The sequence below is a fragment of the Mesoplodon densirostris genome, chromosome 11, assembly GCF_025265405.1.
Source record: "Mesoplodon densirostris isolate mMesDen1 chromosome 11, mMesDen1 primary haplotype, whole genome shotgun sequence".
NCBI classification, from domain to species: Eukaryota; Metazoa; Chordata; class Mammalia; order Artiodactyla; family Ziphiidae; genus Mesoplodon; species Mesoplodon densirostris.
Window position 1 is genome coordinate 65,456,636 of NC_082671.1, and position 18,739 is coordinate 65,475,374.

The 18,739-nt window shown below is 52.5% G+C and overlaps 1 protein-coding gene across 1 annotated transcript in view; it reads right to left on the reverse strand.

Moving 5' to 3' along the window:
- Positions 1-18,739, reverse strand: part of PARVB (parvin beta) — a 116,303-nt gene that overhangs the window by 29,380 nt on the left and 68,184 nt on the right. The window contains exons 4-6 of the mRNA XM_060113112.1: positions 10,020-10,122; positions 2,323-2,463; positions 492-607 (exon numbers count right to left, since the gene is read on the reverse strand). Coding sequence (XP_059969095.1) covers positions 492-607; positions 2,323-2,463; positions 10,020-10,122 — 360 coding nt within the window. The remainder of the gene's footprint in view (positions 1-491; positions 608-2,322; positions 2,464-10,019; positions 10,123-18,739) is intronic.

Sequence of the window (18,739 nt, forward strand, 5' to 3'; positions counted from 1 at the left end):
CCACCTCCGTCAGAAGGACCCTGGCTCCCAGTTACATTTTTCCAAGTGGAGCAAGCAAATCTCAAAAACATGATGGGAGATGATGGATGTCATTGGAAGGGAACAGAGAGAGGCTTTGATTGGGGTATTGGGGTGTCTGTTTCATTCCGCTGGTCTCAGCCCTCTCCAGTGAGTAATACGCTCATTCAACAGGCCTGAATTCTGGCTACTTGGCTTTGCAGGGAAATGAATGCTGTTTTCCAAAATGTGGAAAAGTAAACCTCCACGCACTCATGCCTTTGAACCTGCCTCTCTTCAAATCAAGGCCATTGTTCCTGCTCCGTCGTTTACTCTGAAGCCAGAGTAAGGCATACATTTCGTCAAGAGGAGAAAAGAGAAGGTAGTCTTTTAAGGGGAAAAAGAAGAAAGCAGGCAAACTAGAGGAGGAACGAGTACTGGAGCCTCTGGGGCAGAGCCGCGGGCAAGCCGACCGCCGGGCTGGTGATACTTACCCGTATGACCACCACTTGCACAGAGACGTGTTCGGGAAGGCGGATCGGGGCCCGGAAGTGCATGGCCAGGGCCACGAGGAGGTGGAGGATGGCCACCAGGTTCTTCCCGTGAATCGCTAGTCGGGGAGGGAGGAAGGGGGCTGCTTTAGATCATGAGACAGGAACCCCGAGCCCATGTCCAAAAGGCGGTGAAACCAACAAGGCCCTACTGTATAGCATGGGGAACTATACTCAGTATTTTGTAATAACCTATAAGGAGAAAGAACCTGAAAAAAATATATATATATGTATAACTGAATCACTTTGCTGTACACCTGAAACTAACACAACATTGTAAATCAACTATACTTGAATTTAAAAAGAAAAAAAGGGGGCGGGAGGGGGGAGGCAATAAAGATGCTGAGTGAAAATAAGACCTCAGAGGAAAACCACGGGCAGAACCACAGGCCATGGAAAAATGGAGAAAAGCTGATGAGCAGCCTGTGTGAATTTAGTGCTGGCTTCTAATTTTTTCTTTCCTGTTGACCTCAGGTGACTTATGCAAGCACTTTCAAAAGCCTGTTGTCTGTAAAAGGAATGAATTGGGTGGTGAGGAGAGGGAATGAGCAGGAACATACAGTCAGCACAAGAGAAGGGAAAAGATCAGGGAGAAACAGGTCACCTGGGCACTTACCCACCACAACAATGTGCATTATTATCTCGGGTGCTTAAAAGTTCTCCCTCTATGCAATCAACCGTCTACACAGGGAAGGCTCTGCAGGGCAAACGGTGCTTGGGGGTGTTAGACGTGCCTCCTGCCCCACCTAGGGCCCTGGCTGCCATCCCCGGCCACTAGCTCTTCTCCAGGATGTGGACGATTATCATCATGCTGTCCAGGGCTTTACTGATTCCCCTCCCCCAGCCCTGCAACCCCGGAGGTGGGCCTGGGTCTGTCCTAGGCCTCGATGTCAAGAAGCCAGGGGTGAACCTGACTGCAGCCTCGGTCTCACCCAAGAACAGGGGCCCTTGGCGGCAGGGAGAGCATCTCAGCCGCTCCTGGCTGCGCTGCCGTGGGGACGGTGCTGGGGAAGGGCAGCAGGACAAAGGCCTTTCCAGTCTGTCCTGGTCAGTGCCTCACTTTTCTGGGTTTATGTCCTGCCTGGAAATACTGTGATGCCACGTATTCCTAACGCCAGTGCTCTCTGAGACACACACTGGGGGCCGGCCTGAATCACCTTCTGAGGACCCGCATCGGTGGGTAGCACAGCTCACTGGGTGTTGGGACCACTGGTATCCGGGGTGGAGGGTCCTTCCAAGAACCCCACAGAGCTTCTTCTGTCTTATAACCCAAATCTGGAAGACTTCCGCTGGAAGTCTCTCTTGATCCAGAAACAGCGCCTCTCCACCCTGAAGCTTGGGGAAACCAGAGCACCGCGGACGTGACTAACTCCCTTACTGACATGCTCCTCTCCTGGCTACGTCCCTCAGGGCAGGCGTGTGACCAGATTTGATACACGCGCTACCAAACGTAAAACGGATGGCTAGTGGGAAGCGGCCGCATGGCACAGGGACATCAGCCCAGCGCTCTGTGACCGCCCAGAGGGGTGGGATGGGGGGTGGGAGGGAGATGCAAGAGGGAGAGGGATATGGGGATATACGTATGCATATGGCTGATTCCCTTTGTTGTACAGCAGAAACTAACACACCATTGTAAAGCAATTATACTCCAATAAAGATGTCAAAAAAAAAAAAAAAAAACCCCACAAGGCCAGACAGGAAGACGAATGACACGGCAGGAAGCTCAGAGGCCGGGCTCCCCCGCTCCCCTGCCCCCATCCTGGCGGCCACTCACAGTCCACGGTCCACTGGAGCGCCCGGCCATGGGGCCGCAGCAGCTCCTGCACCGCCTGAAGCACTGTCTGCAGCTTCTGCTTCTGCCCTATTTCAGACTGGGTCACCTCGGCCACGTTCAGCTTGCAGTCTGCCAGTTTTTCTGCAACAAGAAGGACAAGGGCAAAAGGCAGAGTGTCAGGAAAAGCTGGAGGGGCTCAGGGCCACCTGGTCAACCGGCTGCATTGAGGTCTCCCCATCCTCTGTGGGGCTGCAAAGTGGAGCAGATCATCAGCAACAGTGCGGACTGCCAGGATGCTGAGCCACGGAACTCCGAGCTTTCAAGTCACTCCTCTTCCTTAGCAAATCACTCCAGAGGGCTTCCCTGGTGGTGCAGTGGTTAAGAATCCACCTGCCAATGCAGGGGACACGGGTTCGAGCCCTGGTCTGGGAAGATCCCACATGCCATGGGGCAACTAAGCCCGTGGACCACAACTACTGAACCCACGCGCCACAACTACTGAAGCCCGCGCGCCTAGAGCCCGTGCTCCGCAGCAAGAGAAGCCACCGCAATGAGAAGCCCGCGCATCGCAACGAAGAGTAGCCCCCGCTCGCCACAACTAGAGAAAGCCTGCGCACAGCAACGAAGACCCAACGCAGCCAAAAATAAATAAAACTTTTTTTAAAAAAAGAAAGAAAGAAAATCACTCCAGGATGAAAGGGGGGTGGGGAGTTCAAGGATTAAAGTGTGGGCGTCCCACCCAGGAACAAGCATCTGCACAGAGAATGAACGAGATGATTCAAGGTGCAGCTGGGAGGTAAGGAGGTGACCTGCGGGGAAGGGACCGGAGGTGAAAAGGCTGGGCCAGTGGGTCCCCAGAGGGAAAAGAACTTTGGTGAGAAAATCAAAAGGGCCTCAGGGGTTGCCTCAGCCTCCCTGCACCCGTACGCTCCCAATTCTTCTTTCTCTAACAGCTGGACCCCACGGTAAGAAGGATTATGAGATATTCAGAGACCTGCTACCATTTTCTCAGCAAGAGTGAGCAGGGAGCAACCTGGAGCACGGTCACATCTGCTCAAGACCCAGTTACTGAAGCTGAACCCCAGCCCCAGCCCGTGTGCCTTCACTCCCCTCCCAAGGGGAGCAGGAGGGACGCCTCACCCCACACCTGTTAAGGGGCAGGCGAGGAAGGCTCCCCAGGCGTCCCGCCTATTCATTCATTCCAAGACTCAGGGATCCCCGATAGATCTCCTCTGCACAACAACAGAAGCCACGTCGCAGGACACGGCGAGATCAGGAAGCGAGAGGGTGATGACAAAGTGCTGGGCATGGAGCCTGACGCGCGGTGAGCCTTCGGCACAGAGCTGCTGCCAGCGCTCCCCAGCAAAGTTCTGTGTAAGGCGTTTTCTCCAGAGGCCCCTGCTCCGTCAACACTGTCTCCCCGACCCTCCCCTCCCTCGATGAGAACAAGAACAAGCAGTTTCGATATCCCCCCTTCAGGATCCACTCATTACACAAACATATCGGCTGGGCTCAGGGTAGTCCAATCATTCATTCATTCATTCGCTTACAAAACAGTTACTGAGCACCTACTGTGCGCCAGGCACTGTCCTAGGACCAGAGGCAGCAGAGACACGAGCTCTACCGGGGAGTCAGCCACACCTGAAGGACCTCAGCTTGGGGGGCAGGGAGTGCTCGCGGCAAAACAAAGCAGCTCAACAGAGGATGGAAATTCCTGTCTATGCGTTCTGATTTCCCTCCATCTGTATCTAATAGGTCTTAGCTGAATAATCCACAGCTGTCTGCCCATATGAACCCCCTGAAAATACACAGCAGGTCCCCAGGTGCTCAAAAACCAGCGACAGGACGGAGCAGGGGCCCTGGGGAAGGAAGGAGGGTTGCAGAGAGCCAGGTGGTCCTAGAGCCTCGCCCGCTGGGAGAGACGGGGAGCCCAGCACATCTCTGCTGTCCCTGCCGCCAGCCAAACCTGGTTGCCATGATGCCGGGGGGAGAAGGAGTCGTTGATGGAGAAGGGAAGGAAATGGTATCAGCCTGCTACAGCTGCCATAACAAAGTACCACAGGGTGGATGGCTTAAACGGTGGAAATTTGCTTTCTCACCGTCCCGGACGTTAGAAGTCCAAGATCAAGGTGTCAGCAGAGTTGGTCTCCCCTGAGGCCTCTCTCCTAGGCTTGTAGACATCCTCACCTGGTCTTCCCTCTGTGTGTGTCTGCATCCTAGTCTCCTCTTTTTTTTTGGCTGTGTTGGGTCTTTGTTGCTGCATGTGGGCTTTCTCTAGTTGTGGCGAGCGGGGGCTACTCTTTGTTGTGGTGCGCAGGCTTCTCACTGCGGTGGCTCCTCTTGTTGCGGAGCTTGAGCTTGGGTCTAGGCGCTTGGGCTTCAGTAGTTGTGGCACATGGGCTTCGTAGTTGTGGCTCACGGGCTCTAGAGTACAGGCTCAGTTGTTGTGGCACACGGGCTTAGTTGCTCCTCGGCATGTGGGATCCTCCCGGACCAGGGCTCGAACCCATGTCCCCTGCATTGGCAGGCGGAGTCTTAACCACTGCGCCACCAGGGAAGCCCTCCTCTTCTTATAAGGGCACCAATCTGACGGGTTGAGGGCCCACCCTGACTTCATTTTAACTTTAAAGACTCTGTCTCCAAATAGAGTCACATCCCGAGGTCTTACGAGTTCTGGGGGGGATGCAACTCAGCCAGTAACAGAAACCAAGGAGGCTGGCCGTGCCTGGGTGCCGCCTGTGGCTGCGTCTCAGGTAACTCCCCCAAGTGGGAAAGAACGAGGTCCTTGGCCGCCCGCATCACCAGCATCACTCTGCCCGCTGATGGGGCTGCAGGGGCAGCTCAGGGTTTGGGCGTGGCCAGGACCCCTATCTTCCTAGCATGGAAAGAGACAGAGGAAGATGGGGTGGATTCTCAGCGGCAGCTGAAAAACGTGAGTGATGGCCGAATGCGGGGCTGTGAACACTTAGTACACAAGGAAGGCCTTGCCTTTCACAAGGAGAAGCATGTGCCATGAGTCAGAAGCAGGACAACAGCCAGCCCGGGAGCTGCCTCAATGCTCCAGTGTGGGCGTTGTCACTGCCCACAGGTGGCTCACCTGGACCACACTGCAAATGCAGGAGAGTTACACCCCCTGAAACTTGCCCTGGCAGAGGGTCTGGCAGCTGCCCCCGGAATCCGCTCTTAAGGAGACGGGCACATCTGGGGGCCTCCTAGTGCAGTGACGCACAGCTGGCCAAACCCAGAGGTCTATGCTCTGTCCTCATCACCCTCACTCCTGCCTTCTCCTCCTCCTCTATCCCTCCTGAATGCAGTGCTCCCCTGGCTCCTCCTCTCTCCTAGCTGGACCCTCCAGACGCCTATGCTGGCCCTTCCTCTGACCACTGACCATCCCGCCCCGGGCCCAGTCCCCAGACCTCTTCTCTCTACAGATGCACAGAAGTCAGCTTTGGCCTGGCATTCAGCCAAAATCTCCTATTTCGTTTTAGCTTCTGCCTCTGAAAAGTAAAGAGTTTAATGCCTCCATCAGTATCATTCCTGGCAGCCCTGGGCCCCAGGATCACGTGATCACGTAGGTTACTAATGCATCTCATCAGTGTAACAGCACATCATTAATACAACCAGGCAAGACCTTGTGATGTTCTGTTAATATCTGGATATTCTCTTCCATTGTTTTCTTCTTCAAACAAAGTGGTATGTCAAAGCACTTGACACACAAGAGACTTCAGAATGGCCTATCTAGGAGTATTTATGCAACGTATTCAACAGGATGGAACTGCAACTACTTCATGCTAAAAAGGCTGCCTGAGCCAAAGTCAGCCTCTTGTTAGACCTCACAGACAACAAAGCGGACGTAGCAGGACTCAATGACAACCACAGCCACTGCAGAGCAAGTACCACATCTGCTGGGGCCAACTGAAGAGGGAACCAAAAGGATGTGCCTTGAGCAGGCAAGGCTTTCTTACAGGGTACTTGCTCTAAGATACCCCTGACACGCTACCCCAGAGAGGGCACTGGCATCATTTATAGGCGTCTAAGGCTGAGATGCAGATGCACATCCAGAGCTGATCCTGCGATCCTGAGAGACAGACTTCAACCACATCACTAGATCTAAGGCTTAGGGATACAAGTTTTTCAGGTGACTGGGTGAGTGAAGCCACAGCTGCATGCAAGAAGAATCAGAAATAAAAGTGTAAGTGAGTACAACACTCTTATGTTTGCTTCTGAAAATATGAGAAAGTATCTCCTTTGGGCCGTGAGCAAAGCAGCAGTTTAAAGCACTGTTTCAATAAACAAGCATTGTCACCAACAGCCAAGTCTTCAAGTCCAAGAGTCAGAGGGAAGCTAGGTCTTTACATAGAGAGGGAGGGAAGCTGATAACCCAGGGCAGCTTCACCATCAGTAGAATCCTTGTGGACAGTGCCAGCCTAAGAGCCATGCCTCCTCCATCCTTCTCTGCTGAAAGTAAGTGTCTGTCATCACACATGTCTGGTTCAGTGACCTCCAGAGCTATCTAGCACCTGACAGTGCTGAGAATGGCTGGACCAATGATACACCATGAAACAACAAAGCTCCAACCAACATTTTTTTAAAATTTATTTTTGGGTGTGTTGGGTCTTTGTTTCTGTGCGAGGGCTTTCTCTAGTTGCGGCGAGCGGGGGCCACTCTTCATCGCGGTGCGCGCGGGCCTCTAACTGTTGCGGCCTCTCTTGTTGCGGAGCACAGGCTCCAGACGCACAGGCTCAGTAGTTGTGGCTCACGGGCCTAGTTGCTCTGTGGCACGTGGGATCCTCCCAGACCAGGGATCGAACCCGTGTCCCCTGCATTGGCAGGCGGACTCTCAACCACTGCGCGACCAGGGAAGCCCCAACCAACATTTTTAGTAATAAAATTGTGACAGTTACTAAACGATCTTGATAATATTTCAGATTTATTCTTGTACCAAAGAAGTTCATTTTAAGATGGGGGTTCTCAGCTTAGATGAACAGAGATTTATTTAATTCTTGGCCCACGGCATTCAGCCAAATACTGAATTTGGAACATCCCCTCCGGGTGAGGCCACCCGGTCCCACAGCATTAACCATCTCTGCACTGCTGATCTCCACCCTTACCCCGCAGCTGACTCGGGCAGGATGGGTATCAGCCCTATTAGCAGATGCAACACCCATCTCCTCATTCCCGCTCACCACGCTACTCCCAAGGGCTTTCTCACTCACCAGTTGTTCAGGCCACAAACCTGGCCAGCAGTCCTCATGCCTCTATCAGCTTTAACCTCCCAAATATCCTCCACTTCCATCCTGGACAGAGCCACTTCTTCTGATGCCCGGGCTGCTGTGATGGTGCCCTAACCTCCCAGGCCCCCCTCCTGACCCTCCTCCCCATTTATTCTGTACCCAGAAGCCCAAGCAACCTTTTAAAACACTAACTCAGACCTTGTCACGGCCCTGCTCAAATCCTCTAGCAGCTTCCTGTCACTTGGAATAAAAGCCTTTGTCAGGACTGGACGTGACCTGGCCCCACCTGTCCACCCCTGCCACCTGCAGCCACCTTTCACTGCTCTTTAAACAGTGCAGACTCTTCCTCTCTTCAGAGTCTCAGCCTGGAAGGTTCTTTCCATGACAACTGTGCAGAAGCCTGCTTGGATGTCAGCTCCCCAGGGGGGCTGCCCCTGACCACCCGGCCCTTCCACCCAACCCAGTCCCGCTGCCCCAGAACCTCTCTGATTCTCTCCCTAGTGCTTGTCACTCTCTTAAAGCATCTATTTGTGTTTTAGGTTGAACCACCACACAATAGTTCTCTTTCTCCCCTCTGCCAGAACGGGTGTCGGCAGTGGGGCATGGGGACTTCCTTCTTCTTGTCACCACTGCATCTCCACACCTGCCACACAATAGGCCAAAGGATATTCATTCAACCAACGAAGGGATAACCAAAATAAACGCAAAATCTTCTCTTTCCTAACGTGCTTTTTGAGGACTGACTGAACAAGGACAAAACAGCGTGTGGGCCATCCATCACCATGTCCTCAGAGCCAGGTCTACGTGACAAGACCCTACAGGCTTCCCTCCAAGATTGGACCGTTTGTTAAGAGCCGTTGTGCTGAGTGTGCAAACCGCCTGCAGGGACCCGGGACTGAGGAATGACACAGAGGCTGAGCAAAGGCCACCATCTGGGCAGCTGCAGGGGTGCGTCCTGCGGGTCAGCCCCCCCCCCGGGATGCTCCTCTCCGGCCCCAGCCCCTCCTGTCTGCTTCCCCTCAGTATCTCTCCCCCACAACAGCACACCCCAAACTCCAGGCGCCTGACTCGGGTTCCCCAGCACACCCCTGTGGAACAAAACATGATCCCAACCCAGTGCTGGCCCTGCCTGGAAGGAGTGGCCCTCCAGGCGGACTGTTGGGAAGACCCCTGCACAGGACAGCGCTGGTCCGTGGGGTCATTAAGGGGTGAGAGTGTGAGTAGAAAGAGCGCAGGGAGCAGGTCTGCACCCACCGATGCGGGGACAGGGCCTCCCGGGGACCGTTAGGAGGTGAGTTATCCTAGCGGACAAGGGGACACTGAGTCCACCAGGCCACACTCACAGGGATCTGGGGACCCTGAAAATATATCAGAGTTTCCTGGGGACTGTTCAGCAAACGGTCCCTCCTGGAGACTGGATGGTGATGACGTCCAACAGATCCAGACAAATACTTGTCTATCCAGGGCCTTTTCACTTCCTATAAAAGGAGTCCACGTTGGGCTTCCCTGGTGGCGCAGTGGTTGGGAGTCTGCCTGCCGATGCAGGGGACACGGGTTTGTGCCCCGGTCCGGGAAGATCCCACATGCCGCGGAGCGGCTGGGCCCGTGAGCCTTGGCCGCTGAGCCTGCGCGTCCAGAGCCTGTGCTCCACAACGGGAAAGGCCACAGCAGTGCGAGGCCCGCATACCACAAAAAAAAAAAAAAAAAAAAAGGAGCCCACGCCCTTGTAGGTAGGAAACTGCAGGGCTTTCTTCACTCACTTGGTCAACGCATGGTTACCGTGTGCCCGGTGCTCAGAGGAACTCGGGGGACCCACCAGCCCTGCTTGTACTCCTCATGTCTTTGTCTTTGTCTTTGTTGTGTTGTTGTTCATAACCCCTTATTGACTCCAGGCCCTGTGCCCGGCCCCATGCTAAGGGCTCTACAGATGTTACTTTGCTGAGGAACTCTGTCCCCAAGGGACAGACATAAAAAGAGCATCCACAGTCAGTCTCCCTCCTCGCCACTCCCCCGCCACCCCCCATCTAAATCATGTCCCTGAAGGGCACGGCTGGGGGCCACCCCCTCCAGCACCCTGGCCCTGGATGGGCCTGCACAGGCTGGAGGTGCTCACAGCTGGACAGACGCAGGCCAGCAGGAAGGGCTGCCCCAGAGAGGAGACGGCATCCCGTTCGTGCCCCATCTCCGTGCTCCCCTTGTACGCATGCATGCAACAGTAGAGGCCACAGATGGTTCTGGAAGCTGTGCATGACCCTCTGCAGCCCCGTGGCTGGGAGCTCTGGCAGGACCCCCACCCGAGAGACAACGTGAGGGCAGGTGACCCGGGGCCCCAGGGGCCACCACCTGGGAGCCATGGGCTCAGGGCTGCGGCTTACAGACGAGTGACCAATGTCACCATGTAGAGAATCTTGTGGTCCAGCCTGGGGCCACCCCTCATGGTGGCCGCCCTTCCCGTGGACTCACCCAGGAGCTTCTGCAGCACCTGCCCATCGTACAGGTCCTCCTCCAGCTGCTTTACGATGATCCTCTCCCCCACCAGCACGTCGTTGACCCAGTCGATGAGAACCTGCGGGGTGGACAGGCGTTACGGCCTCGCTCGCTGGTGCCAGGAGGGCCCAGGCGATGACCAGAGCAAGCGCAGGAACGGAGAGCTGCTGGACACCGAGACACCCCCAGTGCAGGGGCCAGGAGAGCCCGAGGGGATAGGCAAGCTTCTCCCACCCAGGCTGCCGGGGCTCCCGTGGGATTCACAGGAGCACGGGTGGAGGGCGGCACCATGGGCAGACTGGCCTCCTCCCAGCGGGGACTTGGGTACATGTGGGAACTCGGCCAAAAGAAAAGATGATGCCCACCATGGCATGCAGGCGGGCGGATCAAATGAGGAAACGTCGGTAACACTGCCCCCCATGGCCCAAGACAGCACAGGCGAGCCATAAAACGTCCACCCCCTCCCTCCCTTAATATCCGCACTAAAACCATCCCTGATAGCCCTGGGCCTAAAGCTGTGGACCGAAGGGGATCCGGAGGGGCCGTTACGGACAAGCTCTGAGAGCCTGCTCCCAGCGGCACCCTAATTTTTTCAAGCCTTTATTGAGATAGAATTTACATTCCACACAATTGTTTAGTATACTCACAAAGTTATGCAACCATCACCATAACGCACTGAAGCACACTTCCATCGCCCCACAGGGAAGCCCTGTATTATCGGCAGTCGCTCCCCCTTCTACCCTCCCCCACCTCCTCTCAACCACAAAACCATTTTCTCCACGGATTTGCCTGTTCTGGATACTTCGTATGAAAGGAATCACGTCATACGTGATCTTTTATGTCTGGCTTCTTTCCCTTATCACGATGTTTTCAAGGTTCACCCAAGTTGTAGCACGTGTCAGGACCTCGTTCCTTCTTACAGCTGAATCCATTGTATGGAGAGACACGTTTCACGGATTCATTCACCAGCTGATGGACATTCGGGTTGTCACTACTTTTGGGCTGTTGTCAACAGTGCTGCTATGAACATGGACGTCCACATGTGTTCATTTCTCTAGACCAGCCTCTTCTCAACAAGTTTTCCTTCAATTTGCTGAGTAATATATCATAAAAGAAGACAGCTTCAATCGTGAAAATATCTACGGAGAAATAGGGCTCCCACTGAACAAAATTCCATTTGCCTGACGCTGCTGAAGGCACTTCTCCGCAAAATGAAACAGATGCCTGAACAGACTTGATCAAAAATATACTTATTACATGGTTTCCCTGTGCAAGCAAAACCAATAAAACTAACTAATTGGTCCCAATAACCTCCTGGAAATGGGCACTGATTGGCCCTCTCAGAGATAAACAAAAGGACACAAATCCAGACTAGAGTATCCTCTGTCACTCTCTGATATGGATGCCACCTGCAAAATTGGCCACAAAGCAAATTTCTGTGAAATTTCTATTTTCCCACTGACTTGAAAACATTAAATCAGACACACAATCCCATGAAGAACAGAAGTAAAAGTAAATTAAACGGATTAAATTAAACAGCAGCCCTGTAGCCGAAATTGGGGTCCAGCTACTTGCTGCTCAAAAGCCAATAAAGAGGCAAGGATGGTGGAAAGGAAAGTTTGCTTTATTTTGGATGCCGGCAACTAGGGGTGGAAGAGGGTGGACGCCTGTCCAAAGGCCGACTCCCTCCCCCTACAATGACAACCGGGGGCAAGAGCTTTTATAGACAGAGGGAGGGGGCTCCATGCAGAAACAGCACAGACAGCTCTGACGGTCATCTTGAAATTGGTCCTTGGTGGTCTGACCAGCGTCATCTTGATTGTTTGAACTACAATTACTCTTTAGTTCCAGGGTCAGTTTGTTCCCATTTCCTTGAGGCCAATTCTTGGAATTGTGGAAGCTTATGTCATGGCTACAGTCTGGTCATCATGTAGTTAACTTCTTCCACCTGGTGGGGGTTTCAGTACCTATAAGACACCTCACAGGATACGTGCGGCTCAGAATATTATCTGGAGCACTTGGGGAGGAAATCAAGGTCCTTGACTATGCTTAATGACTAAACAATTATTTAGTCTCGTTAGACTGTTCTCCTTTGTTTCTGCATTTTCTCACTTCTCTGGTTTAATCTTTGGCTAAAGTTGCTCCACAGACAAAAGGCAGGCGGAGCACATGGAGTCGGGGGAAGGACCACAGCATCCTGCTCCATCTCAGCCCTGTGGCATTCTGGTTTTGTCGAAGCCATTCCCGAAAGGCCGGCAGGATGGAGCTGGCTCCACGCTGGAGCCCTGCTCCGTCTCCCTCCCTGGGGGGCGAGAATCCTGGGAGGCTGGGAGCTGGACCTCTCCACCCAGCTGCCTTCTCTCCCACCTTGCAGCCCCTTCTCCCGTCACCCAGCTCCCACCCTCCTCTCTCACCACCCTCCCAGTTTCCTTGCGTCGGGGGTCCTCCTTGACACCGCCTTCTCCTCTGGATCTTTAAAGGGCATCACCCTGGATGGCTCCTCTTCCTTCTCTCCACCCTCCTCCAAGGCCAGCTCAGGCCCTCCCACGATATCCAATGCCCCCCCACGTCCCAGAAACCCCTCAACGTCCAGCCCCCCCCTGCACCATCCTTCTGCTCGGGTGTTCCATGAGCATCTCTTACTGAACTCGCCCCTGCCCTTCCTCAAACCTGCCCCTTCTCTGAGAAGGAAACAGGACACCATCTTCCAGCTTCAGGAGCCTGGATTTCACCCCTTCATCCATTCAGCCCACTTCTTAATTGCATCCACTTCCCGCCATCTCCTTTCCCACCACCCTTGTCCAAACCTCCTTCCCAGGCCACTGCCACAGCTCCACCAAGCACCCTGCCTCTTCACTGGTGTTTTTCAAATCCCTGAGCTCCTCTCTGCCCCAGGGCCTTTGCATGTGCTAGTCCTTCCACCCTGAACACACTCCCCTCCATCACTGCCGGGCCAGCCCTCACTCATCCTTCAGGTCTCAAGCTCCGTATCATCCTCTGACCTCCCCCCACCCAACCCAGGCCACATCCCTTCATCATGGCTCTCACCGCACCCAAGGGCCTTTTCCCTGACCCCGTTCACATTTGCAATGGGAACACATCTTCGTTTGTAACGATCTCCCTGCTGGACTTTAAGCTCTGTGAGGGCAGGAACTAGGACCTCTTGTTTGTGGCTCTGTCTCCAGTGCTCACTGCCTGGCACTGGAGCTCCATAAGCAGGCACTGAGTTCATCAATTAACTTACTGAGCACCTACTATGTGCCAGGCTTTGGGGATAAAAAAGACGAGAGAGGTCTCTGTCCTTGAAGACCTTACCTTCCAATCAGACATTAAAAGACAAACAAATACACACACTTCCAGGCTGTGATTGATGTTATGGAGAAAAATAAGTCAGAATAAAGTGGAGAAACCTGACAACCACACCTCAGCCGGGTAATCAAGGTCAACATCACAGTGATCAATCATGTTGTCATGTGTGCCCTGATTGATGGGATGAATGCACTTCACTTCTGTGGCCTCCCTCCCCAAACCCATAACCACAGTCTAGTCTTGAGAAAAACATCAGACAAACCCTAATAGAGGGGTACCCGACAAAACCCCTGCCCAGTCCTCCACAAAACCGTCAAGGTCATCAAAAACAAGGACAGTCTGAGAAACCATCACAGCCCAGAGGAGCTAAGGAGACAGGATATCACGTGGGATCCCAGGTGGGGTCCTGAGACGGAGAAAGTATATCTAGTAAAAGCTAAGGAAATGTGAATAAATGGTGGGTGTTAGTTAATAATAATGTATTAATATTGGTTCATTAATATAACAAATGTACCATGTTAGGGCTTCCCTGGTGGCACAGTGGTTAGGAATCCACCTGCCAATGCAGGGGACACAGGTTCGAGCCCTGGTCCAGGAAGATCCCACATGCCGCAGAGCAACTAAGCCCGTGCGCCACAGCTACTCAGCCTGCACCCTAGAGCCCACGTGCCACAACTAGTGAAACCTGCGCGCCTAGAGCCTGTGCTCCACAAGAGAAGCCACCACAGTGAGAAGCCCGCACACCGCAACAAAGAGTAGCCCCCGCTCGACACAACTAGAGAAAGCCCGCGCGCAGCAATGAAGACCCAACGCAGCCAAAAATTAATTAATTAATTAATTAATTTAAAAATGTACCATGTTGATCTAAGACGTTAATAATGGGGAAAATTGGGTGTGGAAATATGGGAACTCTTGTACTATCTTCACTATTTTTCTGTAAATTGAAAATGGTTCTTAAAAATAAGTCTGTTGAGAAGAATTAGGCAGAGTCTGGAGATGGAGAGGGCAGAGGGGTCATGGGGATCAGGGGGTCGGGGGCCTCTTGGAGGAAGTGGTGTCTGAGCAGAGACAGGAAGGAGGTGCAGGGTGAGCCCTGTAGCCACCTGGAACCACCTGGGAGGTCAGGGGTTGGGGCTTCCAGGGCCAAGAGGGGCGGGGGGGGGGCAGGGCCAGCCCTGGACTCTCACCTGGGCCAGGAGGGGAGGGGGCAGTGGATGAGATGAGTGACCGTGGGCACTAGGGGCAGTGGGGACTGGACATGGGGACCCCGGAGGGGCAGGGGGAGGGGGTTGGGGAGAAGCAAGGTTTGACCCTGACCCTGAGTACACGCAGATGCACAGGGGGAGCTTGAGGAAGGAGCTGGTGCACAGGCATCTCGGTGGATAGAGCGGCAGGAACGGGGGAGGCGGGGCAGAGAGCAAGACGCCAGGCCAGGGGCTGTAGGTATCAGTGAACGAAGGGGAGAACCAGGAGGGGTGGCGGGGCACAGTCGGCAGTACGGGGACGGAGGGGGGTCTGGAAGCAGCTGGGAGGACGCCTGCCCGTCCAGGCCCCAACATCACAGAGCAGAGACCCACCTAGCTCTCCAGACCCCAACATCCACCCTTCTGGGCCCTGGTTACACAGCCAAAAACAGCAGATTCAGGACCACAGACAGACCTGCCCCGTAGCTTTACCTCTCCAGCCACCAGCAACCAGGCTCCTGGCAGGAGCGCCCTGATCCTCGGGCCCTTAATTCCACAAAGTTCTAGGAATCTGCTACATTGGCCTTTCATCAGGGATTTCACAGCAACTACTGGAGCTAAGTGGCAGTATTACATGCAACTCAATGGCTGTCACTGAGCGCCTTCCTGGTGCCAGGACGTGGGGACAAAGGAGGCGCATCCCCCGCCCCCGGGAGTCCAGGTCCAGCCGGGAGACGCAGCAGAGAGAGATGAATGGTGAGCACGAGCCATCACAAAGGATTCTGACATGAGGGGTCACGCGGCCCCAGGAGCAGAGGAAACGGCCTTCAAGGGTGGGATAGGAAACAGCTGAGCAGAAAGTGGGTGCCCAGGGGGTGGGGCAGGCGGGCCTGGTGGCGGGGTGGCGAGATCCGGGCCACGGAGGAGTGAACCACTATCCCAATGTGGACCCAGCAGGGAGGCCGGGAGGGGCCGGTGCCCATCGGAGGATGGAGCTGCCGCCCAAACAGCCTCCACACTGGGCCTGTGTATGCTATGTGACCCAGCAATTCCACTTCCAGAAATTTCTCCCAAGGTACCAATCCAAATGTGCTCCTAGACATTTACCAACTCAGAAATGGTTTCAAATTTTGTGTAGGAAAAGCTGAATGCACAAAAGAAAAAGCCTGGAGGGACACAAATTAAAAAATTATCACTGCCTTCTGTTTGATTTTTCTGTCTTCCATGTTTTCAGCAGTATATATTACTTTGGTAATTAGAAGAAATAGTAATAGATGCCACTTATGAAAATTAATCACTATCCAGATGGCTTCTTTGACAAAACTGACAAGCAAATCCTACAATGCAAATGGAAAGTCAAGAGACCCCCAAAAGCCAAAACAATCTTGAAAAAGAAGAACAAAGTTGGAGAACTGACACTTCCTGATTTCAAACTTTCCTATAAAGCTAGAGTATCAAAACATGTGATACTGGCAGAAGGACACAGAGGTCAATGAAACAGAAATGGGAGGTCAGAAATAAACTTCCCATTACAGCCGAGTGACATCCATAAGGGAGCTAAGACAATTCGATGGGGAAAAAAAGTCTTTTTAACAAATGGTGCTGGGACAACTGGATATCCACATGCAAAAGAATAAAACGGAACCCTTACTTTACACCATATACAGAAATCAACTCAAAATGGATCAGACCTCAGTGTAGGAACTAAAACTATAAAATTCTTCAAAAACATGGAGGTAAATCTTCATGACCTTGGATGAGGTAATGATTTCTTAGCTGTGACACCAAAAGCACAAGGAACAAAAGAAAAAACAGATAAACTTGACAAACAAAATTTAAAATATTTGTACTTCAAAAGATACTATCCAGAAAATACAAAGATAACCCACAGAATGCGAGATTTTGCAAATCATACAACTGATAAAGGATTTGTATCTAGAATATATAAGTAACACTTAAAACTCAGTAATAAAAAGACAAATAACCCAATTTAAAAATGGGCAAAGCACAACTACTGAAGCACGCACGCCCTGAGGCCCTTGCTCCATAAGAGAAGCCACCGCAATGAGAAGCCCGCACACCGCAATGAAGAGTAGCCCCCGCTCACTACAACTAGAGAAAGCCCACGCGCAGCAATGAAAGACCCAACGCAGCCAAAAAAAAAAAAAAAAAAAAAACTTCCTTCCTCTCCCAAATTGTATGACCTTCAGGTCAAACAAACTTTGAAAAAAAAAAAAAAAAAGGGCAAAGGATCTGAATAGACATTTCTCCCAAACAGATTTACAAATAGCCAATACATGAAAAGATGCTCAACATCATTAGCCATCAGGGAAATATAAATCAAAACCACTATGAGATACCATTTCATACCCACCAGGGTAGCTATAATCAAAAAGACGAACAATAAGTGCTGCCAAGGATGTAGAGAAATTGGAAGAATTTTCATATACTTCTTTGGGGGATGTAAAATGGTGCAGCCACTACGGAAACAGTTTGGCAGTTACTCAAAAGGTTAAGCACAGAATCACCATATGACCCAGCAATTTCACTCCCAGGTATATACCAAAAAGAACTGTAAACACAAGCTCATACAAAACCTTGTACACGGATGTTCACAGCAGCACTATTCAAAATAACCAAAGTGTGGAAACAACCCAAATGCTGTCGAGAAAGAACGGATCAACACATTGTGGTCTATCCATACAATGGAATATTATTCAGCCATAAACAGGAATGGAGGTTTTTTTTTTTTTTTTTTGGCTGCGTTGGGTCTTTCTTGCCGCGCGCGGGGGCTACTCTTCATTGTGGTGCGCAGGCTTCTCATTGCAGTGGCTTCTCTTGTTGTGGAGCACGGGCTCTAGGCACACGGGCTTCAGTAGTTGTGGCATGTGGGCTCAGTACTTGTGCTTGTGGGCCCTAGAGTGCAGGCTCCGTAGTTGTGGCGCACGGGCTTAGTTGCTCCGCGGCATGTGGGATCTTCCCAGACCAGGGATCGAACCTGTGTCCCCTGCACTGGCAGGCGGATTCTTAACGACTGCGCCACCAGGGAAGTCCAGGAATGGAGTTCAGATACCTGTTACAACATGGATGAATCTTAAAAACACTATGCCAAGTGAAAGAAGCCAGACACAAAAGTCACGTATTGATATGATTCCCCTTCTATGAAATATCCAGAATATGCGAATTATAGAGATGGAATAATTCTTTAGAGACAAAGTGGGTGCCAGGGGCCAGGAAGGAGGATACAGGACTGAGTGCTGATTGTTATGGAGTTCTTTTCTGGGGTGATGAAAATGTCCGTGACTGATTGAGGTGATGGCTGAACAGCTCTGGGAGTACACTAACAACCACTGAATTGTACGGTATGGGAATTCTATCTCAATAAACCTGTTATTAAGCAATGAAACTCTAGAATGCAGGTGCTAGCATCTACCTCTGCAGGGCTATTTTGAGGATTTAGTGAGATGATCTACTGGCCAGTGCTAATCAACTATAGTGATCTACACAGATGTCAGCATCACCACCCATGGCTTCTCTGCATGTCAGAAACCCCTTTCTGATTTACTCAGCCTAACTAGCAGCACCTAGGATATGTGGACACCGCCCGAGGTGTTGGAGCTATAAAGAAACATGACCTAGTCTCTGCCCCACGTGGGCAGTTAGGTGTCACAGCTGCTTGCTGGTCCTCCCACGTCCCTGTGCCCCCCCAAACCAGCCCCGGGAGTCAAACACCATTTCCCACCCCTGCCACCTCTCTGATCTTACCTCCAATCACCCTCGTCCTTGCTGTCTAGGCTCCAGCCACGCTGCCCCCCTCACTGGCCTTCACACCTGCCAGCGCGGGCATCCCAGGGGGCCTCTGCACTTGCTGCCGCCCTAGGTACCAACCAGCATGTCTCCGCTCAAATGCCAGCTCCGATCACCCCACCAAAAACAGAGGGGAGAAGAAACCACCCTGCTTCTTGCTTCAGTTTCCTTCAAAGCGGTCATGCCACCTGGAAACATACTCATCCATCCCTCGACATGTCTGTCTCCCCAGCTGGACCGCCAGCCCGCTCAAGGCCATCACCGCAGGGGCTAAACTAGGAACAGACCCACGGAAGGCGCTCAAATCAACTGCAGGGTTGCCTACAGACCTAGAAAAGCCTCTGGGGCATGCAGACATTTGGTTCTAGAGGCTGCCTTGCCCAGAGCAAGGTCCTG